At 50.8% G+C, this 18,237-nt stretch overlaps 7 protein-coding genes across 7 annotated transcripts; 2 read left to right on the forward strand and 5 right to left on the reverse strand.

The window, feature by feature from the left end:
* Positions 1 to 545: 545 nt before the first annotated feature.
* BZA05DRAFT_401944 (exocyst complex component Sec10-like protein) lies at positions 546 to 3,528 on the reverse strand. Its single transcript, XM_051484049.1, has 8 exons — positions 3,414 to 3,528; positions 2,698 to 3,336; positions 2,493 to 2,620; positions 1,608 to 2,438; positions 1,323 to 1,555; positions 894 to 1,269; positions 713 to 830; positions 546 to 644 (listed from the first exon to the last, which is right to left on the reverse strand). The coding sequence occupies exons 1-8, from the start codon at positions 3,483 to 3,485 to the stop codon at positions 630 to 632; spliced, it is 2,412 nt and encodes an 803-aa protein (XP_051338076.1). The 5' UTR covers positions 3,486 to 3,528; the 3' UTR covers positions 546 to 629.
* Positions 3,529 to 3,649: 121 nt separating this feature from the next.
* Positions 3,650 to 6,088, reverse strand: BZA05DRAFT_401946 (ubiquitin-conjugating enzyme/RWD-like protein). The gene is made up of 11 exons (XM_051484050.1): positions 5,896 to 6,088; positions 5,795 to 5,828; positions 5,627 to 5,721; positions 5,538 to 5,559; positions 5,387 to 5,483; positions 5,311 to 5,322; positions 5,069 to 5,237; positions 4,470 to 5,006; positions 4,275 to 4,407; positions 4,040 to 4,226; positions 3,650 to 3,988 (listed from the first exon to the last, which is right to left on the reverse strand). The coding sequence occupies exons 1-11, from the start codon at positions 5,923 to 5,925 to the stop codon at positions 3,958 to 3,960; spliced, it is 1,347 nt and encodes a 448-aa protein (XP_051338077.1). The 5' UTR covers positions 5,926 to 6,088; the 3' UTR covers positions 3,650 to 3,957.
* Positions 6,089 to 7,142: 1,054 nt separating this feature from the next.
* Positions 7,143 to 8,327, reverse strand: BZA05DRAFT_80304 (uncharacterized protein). The gene is made up of 2 exons (XM_051488654.1): positions 7,473 to 8,327; positions 7,143 to 7,402 (listed from the first exon to the last, which is right to left on the reverse strand). Exons 1-2 carry the CDS (start codon positions 7,990 to 7,992, stop codon positions 7,212 to 7,214), a joined length of 711 nt encoding a protein of 236 aa, XP_051338078.1. The 5' UTR covers positions 7,993 to 8,327; the 3' UTR covers positions 7,143 to 7,211.
* BZA05DRAFT_80303 (uncharacterized protein) lies at positions 8,328 to 11,120 on the reverse strand. Its single transcript, XM_051488653.1, has 2 exons — positions 8,967 to 11,120; positions 8,328 to 8,794 (listed from the first exon to the last, which is right to left on the reverse strand). The coding sequence occupies exons 1-2, from the start codon at positions 10,915 to 10,917 to the stop codon at positions 8,664 to 8,666; spliced, it is 2,082 nt and encodes a 693-aa protein (XP_051338079.1). The 5' UTR covers positions 10,918 to 11,120; the 3' UTR covers positions 8,328 to 8,663.
* Positions 11,121 to 13,400: 2,280 nt separating this feature from the next.
* BZA05DRAFT_401957 (uncharacterized protein) lies at positions 13,401 to 14,446 on the reverse strand. Its single transcript, XM_051484051.1, has one exon. The coding sequence runs from the start codon at positions 14,411 to 14,413 to the stop codon at positions 13,457 to 13,459; it is 957 nt and encodes a 318-aa protein (XP_051338080.1). The 5' UTR covers positions 14,414 to 14,446; the 3' UTR covers positions 13,401 to 13,456.
* A 1,206-nt stretch (positions 14,447 to 15,652) lies between these two features.
* On the forward strand, positions 15,653 to 16,511 carry BZA05DRAFT_80380 (uncharacterized protein). The gene is made up of 2 exons (XM_051488655.1): positions 15,653 to 16,225; positions 16,301 to 16,511. Exons 1-2 carry the CDS (start codon positions 15,746 to 15,748, stop codon positions 16,397 to 16,399), a joined length of 579 nt encoding a protein of 192 aa, XP_051338081.1. The 5' UTR covers positions 15,653 to 15,745; the 3' UTR covers positions 16,400 to 16,511.
* A 75-nt stretch (positions 16,512 to 16,586) lies between these two features.
* BZA05DRAFT_446089 (peptidase S8/S53 domain-containing protein) lies at positions 16,587 to 17,770 on the forward strand (the record flags this gene model as incomplete). Its single annotated transcript, XM_051487050.1, has 4 exons — positions 16,587 to 16,663; positions 16,729 to 17,015; positions 17,115 to 17,465; positions 17,520 to 17,770. The coding sequence occupies 4 exons, from the start codon at positions 16,587 to 16,589 to the stop codon at positions 17,768 to 17,770; spliced, it is 966 nt and encodes a 321-aa protein (XP_051338082.1).
* Between the last annotated feature and the right edge of the window lie 467 nt (positions 17,771 to 18,237).

Below are 18,237 nucleotides of genomic sequence, written 5' to 3' on the forward strand. Positions count from 1 at the left end.
TGTGGTATCGCGTTTTCCCGTCCTGCTACCTACTATTTCTATCCACGACTGTTTGTGTGTGTGCAGTGCCTGCCTGTATGAACGAGGGAAACGACAGGCTCTTACTTACCTTACCAAGTATCATACCTACTACATCTTTGGGAACCGGTGTTTACGGGTATGTTATGTATCTATTTTTTCTCCTCTCCGAGGCTCTACTCTATTCCCCGTTAGTTACTTCTTGTCCTTTATCACCCTTCTTGGGCCTTGTTTCCTTCTCACTTCTCACTTCTCACAAAGGGGTGAAAGAAGAAGGGTGAGCTTCGTCCGGATACCTCTTCACCTACTTACCTACGTTTACAAAATGCAACCTAATGTTTCCTCTTCTCTTCTCTTTTCTTCTCATGTGTGTGCATTTTCCTTCTTTTTTTTTGTATATACTCTAGAGAAAAGCCTTGCACTCTGGCGGTGAAAGTGGTGGAGATGATCAGATGAAAAGGGGTTTATGTTTTCGATTTACGTTGGCACCTTTGCGCGTAGAGTAGATGTATCACTCGGACAAAATATAAAACTTCGGACTTGTATTATTCTACCATATCTAGGCTAGGACGTAACGTAACGGGGGTAACGGGGTAATGGGGTAATTCGTCTCAATCGCTCATGAGCTATCACCAATGTTAGTCATAGGGGCAATGGGTGGATGGGGTGGATGGGGTGGATGGGGTGGACAAACGATTTTCTCGATACCAACGGCGATGTAATCATCCCGCTTGACGAGGTACGGCCTCAAAATCCCCGGCTTGACTCTCGCCAGTACGCCATCACGCATTCTATCTTTCAGAGCAGCGGGTCTACGCGCTGTTAGCCACCGCAACAACCACCATCTCTCTAGTCCGCAGAAGGAAGGAACCTACCCAACGACGAAGAGATTTCCAATCTCATGCAACAGCTCAAACCCATCTTTCAAGCTCGCAACCCCCCATCTATCGACAAGATCCCTATACTTGGCAATATCCTTGGACAGCATGATGGCACCCGCCTGGTTTACCTGGAACTTCTTGAGGTGCTCCAGCAGGAAGCCGCGGAGTCCCGCCCCGATCTCGGATAGGAAGCCGTCGAGGTTCGCGCCGTCGAGGGCTTCGATGGCAACGGCGTGGACTTTGGTAATGAACGCACAAACGCTGAGGCATGTGGGAGTTTGGAGCGTCGTCAAGCTGACTTCGTCGTCTTTGGGGCGGTAGTCTTGCTTCTTTTGTTTGGCGAGGAGGGAGCCGGTGTAGGCGATTACGACTATGGGAAGTTAGTTAAGCGAAGGCAGAGGAGCAGATGAAGGTGCGACAGACGGTCAATGGTTTTCTGAATTATGTTGTTGATCTTCTGCTCTAAGCTGGTGAGGGTGGTGTTAGAGAACTTGACCATCTCCCGGCGTGCGGTTAAGGAGGTTTGCGAGAGCGGTATTAGAGCTGTATTGATGAATGAGAACATCAGATGCATGATCTTGGTTGCTGGCTTGATCTCAAGGACGTATGTGAGATCTGGCTCGGCTTTAGTTTGTTGCTCAGCGACGTCCATTGCCCTGCGTAGATATCAGTCGAGGCATCCAGTAGCAGAGTGTAAGTGAAACTTACGCATCCAAAGCCACGTCTATGTACATAGTACGCATATGTTCAATGAGGATATTCAACAGGGCTGAAACATCCTTTGGAGTATCCGCCGCCGAGCTCAACTCAATACTTCGTCCGACTGCTTCAGCAAGCCACTTCAACATACGTTTCGAGAAGTCAACATTCAGCTGGCCATCCACTTCCGAAACGACCACATCCGACAAGTGTGCATCACCGCCCGACCTCCGATCGAGGCCGATGATCCGGCTCAGTGCACCATTCTGAGTCTTTGCAAGGTCACTCTCAAGCACTTTTTCGATCGCACGCTCTCGAGATTTCTTCAGTCGGTCAAAGACACCCAGGTTTTGGTTCTTCTTCCGTTGGTCGTGGAAGATGCTGAATTTTAGGAGGAGTCCGCTGTATAGCTGCTCCAGATTATCCTTTTCCTTCTCCATGTACCCGCGGTCCTGCAAGTATGGAACGAACAGCTCCTCGACATTCTGGTCGACAACCATAGTGGTGGATGCCGACAATGGTCCTGGGTGTTCCGTCAACCCATGAGCCTTCAGATCCTCGGCCAGTGTGATTACTGAAGCTCGCGAGGCTTGGAGGGTCCGTAGGAAAGCAAGTGGTGACAGCGTCGCCGTCTTGTCAAGGACCATCTCGAGCCTCTGCTGCAGCGACTGCTGGAACACGCGTTGAAGGAACGTGCCCAGTACCTGCTCGGGATACGGAAAGACCTCCTTGATGGTCTTGGACTCGACCTTGAGGACATCTCGGATCTCACTGATCAGAGACAGCAGACTCGGTTCGAGGCCCGGCGGACTTTCATCTGGATCGGAGAGCTTCTCCTCTCTATATCACGGATTATCTTCTGGGACCAGTCTGGAGGCATTTCGGCAAGCTTACATGGTCTGCTCGATGGTCACTTCGCCAGCATTGATCTTCCCCGTCGCGATGAAGAAGTCCATTTGGTTCAAAAAGTTGCTGACGACCGACGCACCGCCGTTGAAATCATGCAACACTTTGGCACACCCCTTCACACAGTTCGCATGAGCTTCACATACTTGGAAGGGAAAGAGAGGATTCGGGTTATAGATCGACAATTGATTACCTTCATAGCCTCTATCTTGAACCTTCGATACGCATCATCAAACTGCCTTAGCAGATCTTGCTCCAGGCTCTCGGAGAACGCTTCAATCATATTTTTAGTCCTCGCATTTTGCCCTGCGCCGCCTTCGTTCCTCTTCACGATCAAACTGAGCTGTCTACTAACAACCGCACACCTTATACTATCCTCGATCCTCCCCGTTCTGCGCAGCCTCTCGAGTCGTCCGGTGTCGCCTCTATTGAACTCGGTAAAGCATTGAATGAGGAACCTAGCGTCCTCGGCTCTCTGCCGCTGTTTGTCGAGCTGCTCCAACTGCCCACCGATCCGCACCGCGACGCCCCCACCGTCGGTGATGCTACTGTCGAGCCGATGGAACTCCGCAAGCGTGGTGTTGAACTTCTCGCCCAGGCGATCCAGCGTGCGCGTGTGCTCGATCTCGGCGCGTCGCACGCCCTCCTTCAGCTCCGACTCCTTCTCGGAGAGCGTCTCGTCGAGCTCTTTGAACCGGTCCAGCGCTGCCTCGAAGGTGCGGATGTACGGCTTCGGGTCGAAGGCATTGTTCCCGAGTCCCGAGCGACGGCTAGCGGGAATGCTGCTGTCGGTGAGCCCCTCTATAAAGTCCTTGACGATGAAGTCCGTACTCTGGAGAGCTTCCGTGTCAGTCGATGTCCGCTAGCTCTAGAAGTGTGCATGGAAGCGCAATGGGGGATAGAATTTACCGAGAACTCCTCTAGAGAGAAGCTATTCGCCTTGGGAAAGATCGAGCGAGTTGATTCCTGCGTGGTCACCATTCTGAAAGAGATGGCGGGGGAGACGAGCAGGAGCTGGAAGTCGCGAGAGCTACTAGGTATTCTGCAGGGTAACAAAGTTTGTCGTCTAACTGATTTGGGACTGGGTTTCACAGAGCTTCCAGGTCACGAAATATCACATGGAGTACATAGAGTCGCCAGCAATCGTCGGCAGAATGCTTTCGTGTGCAGAACTGAGCAGTTACCGTATACTGACACGAAGAATATCCGTAATTTGAAAAGCAGATACAACACAAATTGTAGAGAAATGCAAGAAAACCCTGAGCAGACCAAACAACGCCTCGCCTCACAACAACTCTAAAAGAAATCCCCGTGCCTGACACGCCCTAGCAAGTCATGAGCTCTAAACCCAGGGCGCCTGTAAGAATATTCACCCAAGCCTTTTGTGCATTACTAAAACGATTATCCCTCCCGTTCTCCGGCCGTAGACAAATCGGCTGTATCCACCCCCAACTTAAGCGTAGTCCATGGAGGCTTGTACAGACCTAATGGATATTAGCGAACGACCAACTCAACAGGAGCGAAGGGCTAAATACCTCCTGAGCTTCCTGTTGTACTCCCGCTTCTGCTCGGGGGTGCCCCAGTAAAGCTTAGAAGCCTCCTGGTTGACTTGAGTGCGCGGATCGTATGGCCCGTTCTCTTCCTCCATGAGGTGGATGATGGCATCGATATGCGCCCTACCCTCGTCTGTCTTGGTCACAGTATAGCACGGAACGCCATCGCCTACACAAGTTAATAGGTGCCTCTCACACTACCACATGTGCTACTTACTGGTAACCCTGTAGTGATAGAATGGGGTCCTAAACCGAGCTCTCGGGTGCTCGATTGGGAATCGAGGACTGAAAGCAATCTCGATATTGAATAGGCCACCATCGAGGTTGGTCATGGGGCGACCGAAATACGTCTTCGAGATCACGTGGTCAGCAAACATCTCGGTATCGGAAGGAGAACCCCGGTGAGACCCACCACTCGCCAAAGGAAGGGATTCTTGTCAACGAGTTCAATGTCCAACGTGACGGAGTCGCTCTTCTTGTAATATTCAACTGTCTGCTCGTACTGTCTCTGGAGATTGGCTGCAACTCCACTCTCCCTCTGGGCCATGATGGCTCCTTCCGCCGCCCAATTCTCCGTCTCCTTGTCCAATCTCTCCCTTACCAGCTTGATTCTCCTCTCCAGCTCTGTGTAGTAGAACCTGCCCTCCATGGTATTTCCAGAGTGCTCGAACGGCATCCTCACAAAAACCTGGCCATCGGTCACTTTCGGGCGTTCTGCGGTGATGGAAGTCATATAGCTGTCGTAGTACCACAAGAATCGTCGCTTGCACAGATCCTTGAAAGGCTCGAACAAAATAGAGCCTTCTAGATCCGCAAGGGAGGTGTCGCCATCTTCAGAGGACTCGAGATCCGGCGGCGCAGGCGAAGGTTGCAGAGTTCCGTCGGCATTGATGCCCAGATACTCCTCCAGACGGGCGATGACGGTTATTCGTAGAGTCTCGTGTCGAATCTGTTCCAGCAAAGTGGTCAGTCCGCAATTAGCTAGACAATGTGGGGGTAATTAGTGTGAACCTTGAGAACATAAGCCTTTTTGTTCTCCTTATCGTGTTCTTGATTGGCGTTTTCGAAACCCGGCTCGTTCTCATACGGATTTGAGGACATTAGGCTCTGGATTGATATTAAGATGGACTCAAGTCCCTGCGCCGATGACCACTCTTCGCCGCGTTCGCCTCTCCATGTTCTGAGTGCGGTTGGTGGCATTAGCATTCTCTCGCGCCGACGATCAAGTGAAGCGCGATCAAGTAGCTTCTCACCCAAGAATTGACCTGATTTCGATCCCATCGGTTAGCAGCGGACCCCCACACGACACGGGGAGGAGTGGAGTCGTACAAGCAGACTTTTCCGCCGGCGTAGATGTTCGGGTTGAATCGAGTTCTTCCAGAGTTTGTCGAAAGCGCAATCACGGCTGGGGCTTTGGCGGGGTAGTCTATAGTTGGAGCTCGTCAGTAGAGTTCGCGGTGGTGGGCGGCGCCAACAGGACCTCTGCCGAACTTCATCGAGAACTATGGAATGGAAGCTGTCAGCGAACCGCGGAATCAATAGATGCACGCAGCAGTCTGTCTGCCTTACCTCAAAGAATCCGAACTCGTACGGCGTGTCGGGTGGTCCCAGGATGACAGCCCTGACGTTTCGAACATCCGCATCTCGACAGGCAACCGCGATTGCTGCACAGAACGAACCGACATCAGCGGTGTTTCGAGGAAAGAAGCTCGAGCGGGAGACGGAAAGCTTGCTTACAGAGGTCGCTAGTCTTGTTCAGCTCACTAATCTCCTACAGGAAAGTCAGAGAGGGGGTCTTGTAGTATCAATTAGACTATGCGGGGGCGGGGCAACAGTACACGCGTGAGGCGGATGATGGACTGATTCATCTGTAGCGCGGCTCCCAGCTGAAGGAGGGTATGATGGTATTGGGAAGGTAGAAGAGTGGATGGGGTACGCTGGGTGGGGGATGAGCAGGAGGAAGTTGGGTTGCGAGACGGAGGTGAGCAGAGACCAAGCTCTAACGAAAGGTACCCGAAGCGGCCAGAAGAGGCATGGTTGCAAACGGCACGAGATGCAGCCGCCGAATTTGATCAGTGCCGACTCAGCGCCGAGACGCTAGTAAAGCGGCTACTGGAGCACCAAAAGGTTAAAAACACAACAGCTCAATTACGCTCTCGACGAAGCACCGCAGCTTCAAAAATACACCAGCTCAGTCAAGTTCTCGACGAAGCACCAAAGGCTTGAAAACACGATAGCCCAGTTATCCTCTCGACGAAGTCCCCTCCGTGTTGCTTATATAAGTACCTACATTGTATGTCCCATCTGTATGCTCCTTCGCCGGGATAGAAAATGTTGCTATGGATATGGGATAACGGCATCACAGTGATTTCGACGCCGAGCCTGCGATTGGGGAGGTCTTTGTCCGGAGTAGCTGAGGAAGAGGTCCTGTCGATTCCAGGAGGACAACGGCAGTTCCGGGTGATTCTTTAACTTCCAAGATGTGGAGGTTTTTGGTGGAGTAAGCAGCCACAACCTACAAATAGCCTCGGGTGTTTGCCTACTCTATTCTGGAGTTGAGCTGCCTGTTTGTAGATGGGGACGATGGGTGGGGAAATGAATAGATGGTTCTGGTGGGCGAACGATTGATTATTGATGATGATTTTGGTCTCGGTACCGATGAAAGGTAAACCAGAGAGTCCTCCGTCCCGCTCCTCGTCCCCCACCACTAGCCCACAAACCGCTTACTAACAGATGTAACGCTCCACAGAGTGCTTCGACTCACAGTTATCAACAAACTTTGCGAAGCTGTTCTTATGCCGGATATAGGTTGGTGCGGTAGGTTGACTCCAAGTAGCACATCTCGGAGCGATGGGTGAAGTGAAGCCGGTCTTTCTGGAGCATGCCGATTCGCTTGACTAACTTACATACTATTGTGCACCGGAAAGAGCGAGTTATCAAGCCCATTTCGATGCCGCAGCTCACGTACAAACAGATTTCCAAAGCAATTGCATACCCACAGAATGAGATAAACTGAAGATCTCTCTCTCATACCCACAGAACATCTGAAACCCCTTTCATAGATACCAACTCAGTCCCGCAACGCGATCGCCATGAAGAGAAATTGAGAACATAAAATCAAGAGGAAAACTGCCCCTATCCAGCTACTAGGCACCTAGGACACGAGCGGTAACTCCATCTTTGCCACCCACGGGGATAACTCCTCGTATGAACGTAGGTTGTCATACACATAACGAACTCTCAGTTTATGCTCTCCAGTTCTTGGGCATCCAGGCGGACGTCCTTCGGCATAACATTCTCTACACACCCATGCTCCGTATCTATAGCAGGCAGTCGTACAGCAATCTGTGTTTCACGAAACTGTTAGTCAACTGAGCCGTTCTCCATGCCAGAGCCAGAGGATCGATGCACTCACCATAGTAGAAGTCGTCGTCAATCTTGGATCTACAGTTGTCGCAGTGTAGATTGTTGATGACGAAGCAGATTTGGTCTATCTCCTTGCAACGACAAGGCGCTGGCACTGAGCTGGCGTCTTCTTGGGGTGCCCTCGAAGGTTGTGTTATTTCTTGCGTCTCCGGGTCCTCGGTCGATACCGCTTCCTGTGACGGCATTTCTGCCTGTATGGTGTCGGAGGTCGCTTGATGCTGCTCCAGCAGACTCCTCATGTCAACCCCAGTCGCAACGTCAAGTAAGGATCGTCCCTTGGCATCTCGGATTCCATAGATTTCTGAATGGTCGTCCAGGGAACTCATAAATCCTTTGAAAACCTCCTGAGTGTCCAACTCCCCGGCCAGGCGAAACAGCAAAGGAGTCTGGCTGCTGCTGTTTCCCGGCCGGTGATCAAGCCACAAAATAACAAGGCTATGGGAGCCACTTTTCACAGCAAGCTTGAAGGACTTCGACCCATTTCTCTGGGTCATGAGCCAGTCGATCATCGTATGGGCGAGGCCTATGTGGCATTTATAAACAGCCGTGGCAATCGGGGTCCCGCCGTAGGTATTCTGAACGAAAGGGTCTGCACCAGCTTGTAACAGCAGTTCGACACACTCCCATACGCCGATTGAAGCCGCATAGTGTAATGCAGTGGCGTGTGAGTCGTCCACGACAGCCGTATTTGCACCAGCTTGCAAGAGGCATCTGACACCCTCCTCCGAGCCCGCGTAAGCAGACAGTATCAGCGGCGATGATCCGTCTCAGGTTACGGACTCGATATACGCTCCTCGGTCGACGAATAGCTTGATTACTACCGGCGCTCGAAGACAAGCATAGTGAAGGGCTCTCCATTCGGCCCCGCTTCCCGACTTCTTCTCTAAAGAGGCACCGTAGGATAGGAGTATTTCGATGATTTCGAGGTGTCCACCGTTAATAGTCAGATGTGGTGATTCTTCATGACTGCCGCCGAGTTCATCAACTTCCGCATATGCCTGTATCAGCCTGAGAACGACGTCGGGGTTGCCATTCATTGCCGCCAAGTGCAGAGGACTGTAGTATTTATCATCTGTGACGTTGACGTCTATTTTCGGTGAATGGGCGAGAAGTGCATCCACAACGGCCGTGTGGCCAAACTCGGCGGCAAGGTGGAGAGGCTGGCGACCTTGTTCCTCGGTCAAGGTTGCATAACTTTCTTCAGGACCGAGAAGATACTTGACCCTTTCCTCAAGACCGAGAATATACTTGACGACCGCAACATGTCCTTTCTTGGCAGCAATGTGAAGCGGAGTGCATTTGTTGCCATCTCTGCCTACGGCAAGCTTTGGATTAGCACCATTCAGCCGGAAAACCACCTTGAGGTAACCTCCGGAAGCAGCCAGATGAAGCGGATTGGATTGGCCGGAAACCGCTGCTAGACCCGCCACGCCCATATTCGCCATTGAACCCAGGAGCTGATTGACAATCTTAAGGTACCCACCATTCGCTGCCAGGTGCAAGGGACTCTTGTCAGTCGCGTCCAGATCACTGACTTCCGCCCCACTACCCCAGCCGGAATCTTCCAGTCCTTCACCTCGACCTCTTTTCGCGGCAAGTATTTCCTTGTCTCCTTCTCCGGTGCTGGTCTTGGATCTCTGTCGATGGTCGAGGAGCACGCTGACCACATGGTCCCTGCCATTCTGTGCCGCGTGCTGCAAAGGTGTCCAGTCATCGTGGGTCTTGCTGGCCAAAGTGCCGTCCTGTGATTGCAAAAGCAACTTAACGACCTCAGCGTGCCCGTTTGCTACCGCAGCAAAGAAGGCGCGTTCGACAGAGAGCTGAGCGACTTCCAATCCATGCCCCTTTGCCGCATCCAGAAGTTCCTTAACCACAAGTGGATGACCCATTCCGGAGGCTGATTTCAACGCTTTTGAGAGCCGTATATCAGAACACAGAAGCTCTCGGACGATAGTGTGATGGCCGTACATAGCGGCCACATCCAATGGTTCCTGTCTCTCGGATGCTGACAGTTTAGAGCCTGTCCTGTCCGACAATTCCTCGACGATTTTTGGAAGACCCAACCTCGCCGCAACTGATACCGGGTTGTACGAGTATGGGACTGTCGTGTCGCCGCTCAGGATCCCGTACACGTTGTACCACGGCCTTGCAATCTTTTCGGTGCTCAAGAAATCAAGAACTTTGCTATAGCTAGAGGGTGCTCGTTGCAGATCCGCAGACCGCCGATAGTGCTTCGGCCAGTATTGGAATGCATAGAGCAGGAGGCTATGTTTCTTTTGGTCCACGAGGAGTGGTGCCAGTGATAAAAGCTGTACGTAATCCTCCAGTAACTGTTCGCCTTGGAGGGCTACCTGCGATGTTGGGTCGGCGGAGAGGTATTCAAGGCAAATATCAAAAATGTAACTGTGGAGATAGTCGGCATTTTCAAAGCTGTACCATGCATCACATCCCTCGTTCCCTTTTCTCTTCCGGACAAGGAAATCTTTGAAAGATGGGTGAACGAGGTGTAGTTCATCCCTCACAGTGATGATAAGCGGGCCGAACACGCGGGCGATATCGCTTATTATATCCAGCGGGATACTTCCGTCGGCCAAAAGCGAATGCGTAGGGTTGTTGTCGATATGGATTGACAGTGCAACGGAGAATTCATTGATCGTCAACGGGCGGAACGTATGGCAGGTCCAGTGTAGCACTTTTAGCGCCCACGATCGATCATTCAGGGAAACATTCTCCAGCAATCTTGCGTAGATCAGTGGCAGGTCCATATCTAAACTGCGTACCTCTTCACCCAGCGAATGCATGGTAGCTCCGGTTATCGGGGGAACAAGAAGCTCTAAGGAAAGTCTGATCGCGAGGAATGTTGTCGTATCGGTCCAACGAAGTCGATAGTGACCCAAAAGGAAATCCTCGAGCCCGGTATAAGCATCTGATTTCCGAACTAGATCCGATATCCATGCAGCCGTAACCGACTCCAAAACTTTAGTCCGCCCATCGCCCCTGCTGTCAAGGTCGATCACCACCATATTCTCCTGAAGTTTTTCTAGCACAATGTCGGAGAATTTCGCATCACCGCTGACAATGAGCCTTAGTGGGAAATCTGTTTCCTCTTGGAGTGAGACGAACTGCCCCATAAGCCATCTAGATATCCTATCACCGCATTCGCCAAGGGCATCAACAAGGCATACCAGCTTTCGGTGCGTTGGCCTCGAAACGATGGCTCCAAACAGACTCCAAACGTCTTCTTCGCTCCACAATGAGACTCTTCTTGACAGTGACTGTTTCAGTTCATGAATGTGGCAATAGAGTTGCGGCTCGTGAAACAAAAGCTGGCCAATCATCGAAAGAAGGATATGCTTCCCCGATTTCCGACAATCGTCCAGCCTGTTGCAGAAGAAAGACAGCACCGTCGTCCCAGTGGCTCGCATGGTCCGCATCAAAAACTAGCAGATAGTAGACTGTCCCATGCCCGAAGTGCCGCGTAGATACAATATGAGATGATCTTCCTTATCCCTCCAGCGGCGGTACCTTTGGTCCTCTGTAATCCAGCTGCAGAATGCTGGGTAAGTTCTGGCAGGCACTCTCAAGGGGATGGGTAAAGCGGTTGCCATCATCTCACAAAAAGAGTTGTAGTCAGCGTCGAAGCCTATGGTAATCGAGGACTGTGTCAGCACTGCTTCAAACGATGACTAATCAAAACTCCTACTTTTGGGTTCTCTCGCGCTCATGTCCTCCATGACGCTCGATAAACGTTCAAAGTCTCCTTGGGTGGAATCCAGGGAAGAACACAGCGCCATGTGGTGTCCTTCCCTTATCAGAGGCTCCGGATCGTTTTTGCAACCCTCCCACGCCCCGAATTTCCGATCCACAACCTATACGGGGCCGCAGTTCCGTCAGTGTGTTTTTACATACAACCCGTCCAGGAGCTAAAAAAAACTATAGAATTAAGCCATGGGACTTCCTTGCTCTCTTGGACGTTGAGTATCGAGCAATTCTCTGATATTGTCGCAAAACTCGCACAGATATCCCGCATGATATCTTCGCCTACACGCCGTTTCTCGCAAAGACGAATCAAATGCTCGTGCTGTGTTCCAGGTTTTCCTTGGGTCGTCAGGGCCATATTGAAGATGGTTCGTTCCCAGGATCCCAAGGATGTGCTGTGTGGAGTGCCGAAGAACACCTAGCCACATAGAAATCAGTCCAAGATACACCGAACCAGAGAGGAGACTCGATCGTTTATTACCACTCCAACTGTGGCTGAGGAAATGGTCGGGTATTTGTGATTATTGTTGGCGATACATAGCGCCAACAACAAGTGCCTATTAGCAACATGGTCTAGACCAATTGTACATATCTACGGTGTTAGTATCTTGGGCATGTCTGAGAACGTACTTGCTTGACAATAGTGCCTCTAAAGCCATGACAAACAAAGATGATGCGCTGGTGTGCAGGCACCTTTTGATCATCAGCACCTCAAAGCAACGTATGAAATAGACTGGACACCTACGTCGGCAGATTTCCTCTCGGAGATGATGGCACGCAGCAGCTGAACGGCTGCACCCAAATTCCCGCCGGCAAGACCAGTTCTGGGCCGGCAACTTCGATGTTTGCCTTATAGCAAAACGTCAAGACACGTGCGCAGGGGAGCTCGAAGTCCTTCAACCACATTGCTCGGGTGGATACGTGAGTCCAAGTGTTTTCGGAATCGCCATTTAAGCCGTGGACTGCAATGACACTGGATTTTATTCGATGATGAGCACCTCAGAAGTTTCACAAGTGCCGCATCGAAGGGGACGGAGGGAAGTGTAAGAATCTGCACGAACTCTGTCTGTTTCGGTGGGGGGATCTTTCTCGAGAAATCCTCATCCCTAACTGCTAATGGTGTACTACGCAGTAGACGTAGTAGACGTAGTAGACGTAGTAGACGTAGTAGACGTAGTAGACGTAGTAGACGTAGTGGTGAACATACTTCCGAGGGGTCTGACATGCTTGCTCTCCCGTTCGACCGCGTGATGGTACTGGCGCTGTATGGGTTCCGGATCGCAAGTGGGGAGAGAATACGGGTGAATGAAGGGGCAGAGTTGGGACGTTGACATTGTCAACGGGAGATATCAATACATATGAGGGGACTCGGCCTGCCAAGATTTAACGAATAATAATTCTGTCTAGGATGACAAACTTGTGAGTACTATTGGACAATCCGGAAGAAACAGGGCGTACATACTTTATGAGCAATGAGATATTTCTATCCGAGATGGACCGTCTGCTTGCGTGACCAAATCGCAAAGTAATCTCTAGCAGTCACAGGCCCAGGAGCTGGCCTCCTGGAGTACGCAGTGGACTATCGAATTTAAGAGATCGCACATAAGGAGAAAAATAGAGTAGATACATAGATTGCACTGCGAGACGTCGATGTCACTATCCAGTGTAGAGTACAGTGCCAGATCATGTTTGCCAAATGCTTCTTTGCCACACATATAATCCTAGAAATCGATGCAGGCAGTATCAGAATTGGGGACCGCCTTCGAATCTAGAGGCAGAGAAAAACCAAGCCTGTATTTGGTGCAGATGCTCCAAATGCACGTTAAAAAGGCTAAAAAAAGCTTGTAAAATTGACATCGTTTCGAACCCTTAAACCTGGAGAACCCGATATCGACTCGCCATTTTGTGAGGGAATAGCACCTAATACTTACTTCAGTAAGTACTACACCAATACCATAACAATATCGTGCTCGCAAGTCTCACGTTGGAACGGCATCAATTTCGCCGAGGTTTTGCTATTACAGGTACAGCAAATGCGCTGGATTCAAGCTCTTGTATCTCCCAATAGATATCTAATTTCCTGGCCACCCGCGACACCGTGGCCAACGAGTCCCAAGGCTTATTCATAGGCCCTTTTGCCCCCGTTCTTGCTCTGCCAGTGTTCTAGCAGTGCTACCACTGTGAATGCTCAGGTTAACCTTGTCCAATCTCCAATCATGTCTGGTGGATCGGAGAGCTGGCAACTTGCCTGGCAGTTCGTGAAGCCGTTTTGAGGAACGGAGTGGGTGTAACACTGCTCACGCCTTTCATAACTCGAGAAAATTCCGACAGATTTTCCGGACTGATGTCGTCTAGGGCCTTTCCCGTCGATTTTGTCTGTGGATCAAAGTTTATGGGGTCGATTACGTCCCGTCCCCAAAGCTTCCGAGACCTCGCGGTGGTACCGTACAGGCTGTCAACGGATGCAGATACAGTTATTGCCGCTCTGAAAGGATAATCGCCCTGACGCTTGAGCAGGATCGCCACCTCGAGGTTCGTCGGGATGCCGTTTTTCTGAACTTTGTTTTCGCTCATGGCCCATCTTGCGGTATTCTGAGGACCCCATTGCCGTCCGCTAGTCTTGCAACTGCCAACGAGTGATCCCTGGTTCCTCCGCTCATAGCCAACGCCTTTTTCTATTCCCGCGGTTACGTCGAAGTTTCCGCCGCCGATAGCAGTTGCTCCAGCCTGTGCTGAGAAGTTTCGATTCGTTTGGTGCTGTGCCGTTCTTGGGTCCAAGTCGATTTTCCCACGCGGGAACACATCGCAGACTTCAGGACCGCATTTCGAATCGTTGTGGTCCTGAAAAACGAACTCGATGCTCGCCGATCGGAATCGTAGTTCTTCGGAAGAAGAAAGGAATCTGAAACTAGCGACAATTACAGTTGCCTTCAGATCTGCATCGCTCGAGTCGTATTGACCGTGGAGGACCGTCGTGAAGTACCCTTGCACCGTATGGTCCGCACGAAACGTGGAATGACGGTCGACGATAATGCGCCGCTGGATCTGGCCAGGTTCGTTCTGATATCTGTATGAGGATCCCGGATCGCCATTGGGCTCGAGGTTGATCTCGAAAGTGGGGATGTTGTCGGTGTTCTTGTCACTACGCCCCTGATCAACGGTGTAAGGCATGACAGGCACGTATAAGGAACCAGTGGCAGCACGGGAGCGCGATCCAAATGCTATATGCATTTACCGCGAATATAAGTGATATTTAATTGTTTTGGTTTTGGAATAAGATTTTCGTAGGCGCCCCATCGCCGATACGAATACATCTTGCGATCAACTGACGGAGTGGCACTCTGGCAGCCTGGATGGAGGGCAACCCGGACAGTGATGTCTAGACATCGACTTCCATCCTACTGACCCCCAAAGTGTTCACTATCATTATACAAAAGCTTTCTTGGAGACCCTCCTCAGTTTTTCCCCTAGCGCCGCTACCTCCGCTCGAATCACCAGCAAAACATCTCTCATCTCCCATTCACTTGATACACGCGTGCGTACTCTCGTCTCAAGAGCTCACAAGACTCCACAGCAATACTCCTCTTCTATAGCAATTACATAGTTAGCCGACCAGTCATCGGGAAACCTTTGCACATCTTCAACCCTTTCCAAGAGCAACAGTAACAGCGTCGCAGAACCGGTTTACCGCGCGCATGGGTTCCGTCTACGCGAGTTCCCCGCAACGGAGACCAACTTGGAAAAACGATGTGGTAAAGCGGCCAGCAATTCCATCGGTAGTGATGAATCTAGGAAAAACAATCGCGCGCCGTTCGAATCCATCAAAGGCAAATCTACAGGTCAGCCCTCACATCCCAACACCGGTAAAGGCAAGAACCGGAAATTAAAGCGCAAGATACAAAATATATTTAATAACCTGATCGATGCGGTTGATTGCGGTGAAGATGGGGTGGACTTCTCGACATACTTGACGGACGATTCAAAGGTCCCCCCATTCCTAGTTGATGGCTCCAACGTCTTGGACGCCGAATATTCGTGCGAACACCTCAGAATGCCGCTCGATGATCAGAGGAATCTGCTCCATTTCTCCTTGACCGAAGATATCAGTTGCAGGGCCGAGCGTGACGGGGATGGTGAAGATGTGGAGGGCGGTGATGAGGAGAATGAGGAGGGCGAGGACGCGAAGACGGAAACCTACTCCGCGGGGGCACCGATCCGCGTCAGCACATCAGAATTCGCCCCGGAGGATTCCAAAGGCAATCGTGCTTTCGCCGCTTCGCTCACCAGGCGCAGAAGCCTTGTGCTATGGTTGCTAAGAAATCATGGCGAAATGGTTTCCGCCATGAATGACCGAAATCAGACTCCGCTCTGTCTAGCGATCGAAAAGGCAGCGAAGAGCACCCGAATCAAGGAATACATCAAGGAGGTTCAGAAAGCCCTAGCGGAGAACCCCGGTATACAGGATGTACTTGGAAGCACGATAAACGACGTTCGAAGGACGGAATGGTCTCCCATACACATGGCACTCCGATATATCGGCGTCGACGTACTTCCAAATGTGGAGGGTTACCTGAGGCACGTGAAAATCGATACGATATTGAAGGACGTCTAGCTCCCCCCGGGTTTCTATTGAGTGAACAGCTGAAAGATGCCCCTGAGGGTCTTGGGCCGCTCCCAAAAGAATTGCGAGATTCGTATCGAGACTATGGGGCTGTATTCAACTGGCTTCGGAAGCGGAAGGTAAAGAAGATCATTAAACTAACGGTGGAGGACAAAGAAAGACTTCCCCACAGTGACCGCACCATCGAGGAAGCTTTAAAAGACATTGAAGTTGAGATCCTTGACTGGCAACAGGAAGATCTCTGCAGCGACAAAATTGCATTAGCTGCAAAAAACGTTGTGGAAATTTCCCTGTATACCTCAGGGAAAAGAGCTATCCTTCAGAATTGGTGCGGAAAAAACGGGCTGGAGCAGTTGAAGCAGGTTGGTGGATAGTTATCCCTTTAGCGTACCCTTCCTGATAAAAGAAAATTGCTGACAGCTCCTATTGCGGGACAGCTCAAGAAGGTGACCATCAAGATCGATCCCAACAAGGCACTGTTACATTTTTCTGCTACTCCCTTGTACTTAAGTGGACACGCAACGATATTTGGTTAGGTGGCATCGGCCAACGGCTTTCCAAATTCCGTTTGTGTCCACTTACTTTCGTTCGACTGTAAATTATGTTCTTGACCGACCAACTGCATGTGGCCCGAAGAGACCTGTATCGGGAGGAATGGAGAACTACGCAGAATACGAAGCCAAACTGAAGGAAGCCTGTCCCCACTTGGAGGTACGTTTCCAAATGGTAGACGTATCTTCCAAGCCTTCGAAAATGGAATCAGGACCGGTCACGGAGTATCCTAGAGGAGATAATGAAACGTGAGTAGGTTCTTCACTCAGGCTTGGAGGGGATTCACCAACTGATAACAATTCCTTACATGCAGGTCTGAGTGGCTCAGGCGCATCAACCTGTTTTCACTATTCGTCAAAGACATCCCGGATGATGTGGATAAGCATGCGGTGGTCAAGATTGCTATCATAGATGATGGCGTCAGCATCGAAAAAATTTCGGGCACACCGCGCAGCATCTCGGGCGGAATGTCATTCCATAGGCGCGGCCGTATGGGGCGCCACCACTTCCCTTCGTCGAATGGACATGGGACCGAGATGGCCGACTGCGTCCTTCAGGTTTTCCCAAAGGCTAAGCTATACATTGCAAGACTGGATACTTGTGAAGGAGAAGGGTAACCCACGATCACTGCCGAGTCAGCGTTAGAGGTAGGTAAATGTCCATTCTTATCCTTCAATCCCACATAATGAGAGCATTCAGTAACACAGGGGGTTCTCCAGGCAATTATCGGGGCTGTCGAACAAAAGGTGGACATAATCCTGATGAGTTGGACCATCGAGAAGACAAACGAAAACGGAGCGGCGGTGGATAAAATGGGGAAGGCAATCGACAAGGCTTCCGAGGCGAAGATTCTCATGTTCTGCGCAGCAAAAGACGGCGGAGCTGACCAGGGCAATAGCTATGGCTATCCGAGAGTCTTCTACAAGCCGATATTCTGTGTCGGGGCGGCAACCCAAAACGGCCAACGGTCTGGAAGGATTGGAACTCAGGACGTTGACCTGTTGTTTCAGGGGGAGAATTTCACATCGCTAGCTACCGACAGCCGTGCAGGTACAAGAAAAATATCAGGCAGTTCCATCGCAACTGCACTTGCTGCTGGTTTAGCGGGCCTGCTTCTATATTGTGCCCATGTTGGAAAGCAACGCCCTGATGGCTCGGAAGATAGAGGTCGAGACGACAGACGCAAGGATCTGAAAACCTTCGAAAAAATGAAGGCAACCCTCGAGGACATGGTCATCGCCGAAAAATATTTCCCGGCACCGAAATTCTTCCATATCGACGGCGACGGATCTTGGTACGAGGACGAGTATGGCCCCAGAGTAATCAATGGCGTCATAGCATCGATAGAGAAGTAATTGCACTCAGGCCACTTCACTGTCATGAGCGTATACTGATATTTGTGGGTGTTCAGTGCGATGCACAGCGGTTCCACCAAAGGTGCTTTTCCATACTGAGATGAGGATCAATGGGCGGTGATGCGGCAGATCGATGGAAAGGTTGCCGATACTATCGAATATGAATCCCAATTCTTCCTTTCCTTTTAATTTATTTACAACCTTCCTTATTCTTCTCTCTGTACTTTCTTACTTTCTCGGTCAGAAATTAGGAGGCTACTGGTATAGGCAGCTGAGTATCGGTCTTCGGAGTGGCAGTCTAGTGGGGCGTGTTAAGATTGGTTTATATTCACTATTCAGAGCATCTGCAAGCATTTTGCTTTTCCTGCACCACCCGGCTTATAAGGGTAATTATGGGACACGACACCGCCAGTTTTACCCCGCGCTGCTACGACTTGATCGATCAGTTGCGGACGCGGGTCTGAGAA

This window comes from Tricharina praecox, assembly GCF_024521635.1.
Source record: "Tricharina praecox strain CBS 144465 chromosome Unknown BZA05scaffold_17, whole genome shotgun sequence".
NCBI lineage: Eukaryota > Fungi > Ascomycota > Pezizomycetes > Pezizales > Pyronemataceae > Tricharina > Tricharina praecox.

Coding starts and splice junctions, on each gene's coding strand:
- BZA05DRAFT_401957 (XM_051484051.1), bottom strand. CDS start 14,413: ATGCCTTACACCGTTGATCAGGGGCGTAGTGACAAGAACACCGACAAC.
- BZA05DRAFT_401946 (XM_051484050.1), bottom strand. CDS start 5,925: ATGAATCAGTCCATCATCCGCCTCACGCGT. Junction 5,722..5,794: donor GAACAAGACTAGCGACCTCT/GTAAGCAAGCTT, acceptor CGTTCTGTGCAG/CAATCGCGGTTGCCTGTCGA. Junction 5,560..5,626: donor ACGAGTTCGGATTCTTTGAG/GTAAGGCAGACA, acceptor TCCATTCCATAG/TTCTCGATGAAGTTCGGCAG.
- BZA05DRAFT_80304 (XM_051488654.1), bottom strand. CDS start 7,992: ATGATCGACTGGCTCATGACCCAGAGAAATGGGTCGAAGTCCTTCAAG. Junction 7,403..7,472: donor TGACGACGACTTCTACTATG/GTGAGTGCATCG, acceptor CGTGAAACACAG/ATTGCTGTACGACTGCCTGC.
- BZA05DRAFT_80303 (XM_051488653.1), bottom strand. CDS start 10,917: ATGCGGACCATGCGAGCCACTGGGACGACGGTGCTGTCTTTCTTCTGC. Junction 8,795..8,966: donor CTTGCACCTGGCAGCGAATG/GTGGGTACCTTA, acceptor TGCCGTAGGCAG/AGATGGCAACAAATGCACTC.
- BZA05DRAFT_401944 (XM_051484049.1), bottom strand. CDS start 3,485: ATGGTGACCACGCAGGAATCAACTCGCTCGATCTTTCCCAAGGCGAAT. Junction 1,270..1,322: donor AATTCAGAAAACCATTGACC/GTCTGTCGCACC, acceptor AACTTCCCATAG/TCGTAATCGCCTACACCGGC. Junction 831..893: donor GGAAATCTCTTCGTCGTTGG/GTAGGTTCCTTC, acceptor AACAGCGCGTAG/ACCCGCTGCTCTGAAAGATA.
- BZA05DRAFT_80380 (XM_051488655.1), top strand. CDS start 15,746: ATGGTCTCCCATACACATGGCACTCCGATATATCGGCGTCGACGTACT. Junction 16,226..16,300: donor GGCTGGAGCAGTTGAAGCAG/GTTGGTGGATAG, acceptor ATTGCGGGACAG/CTCAAGAAGGTGACCATCAA.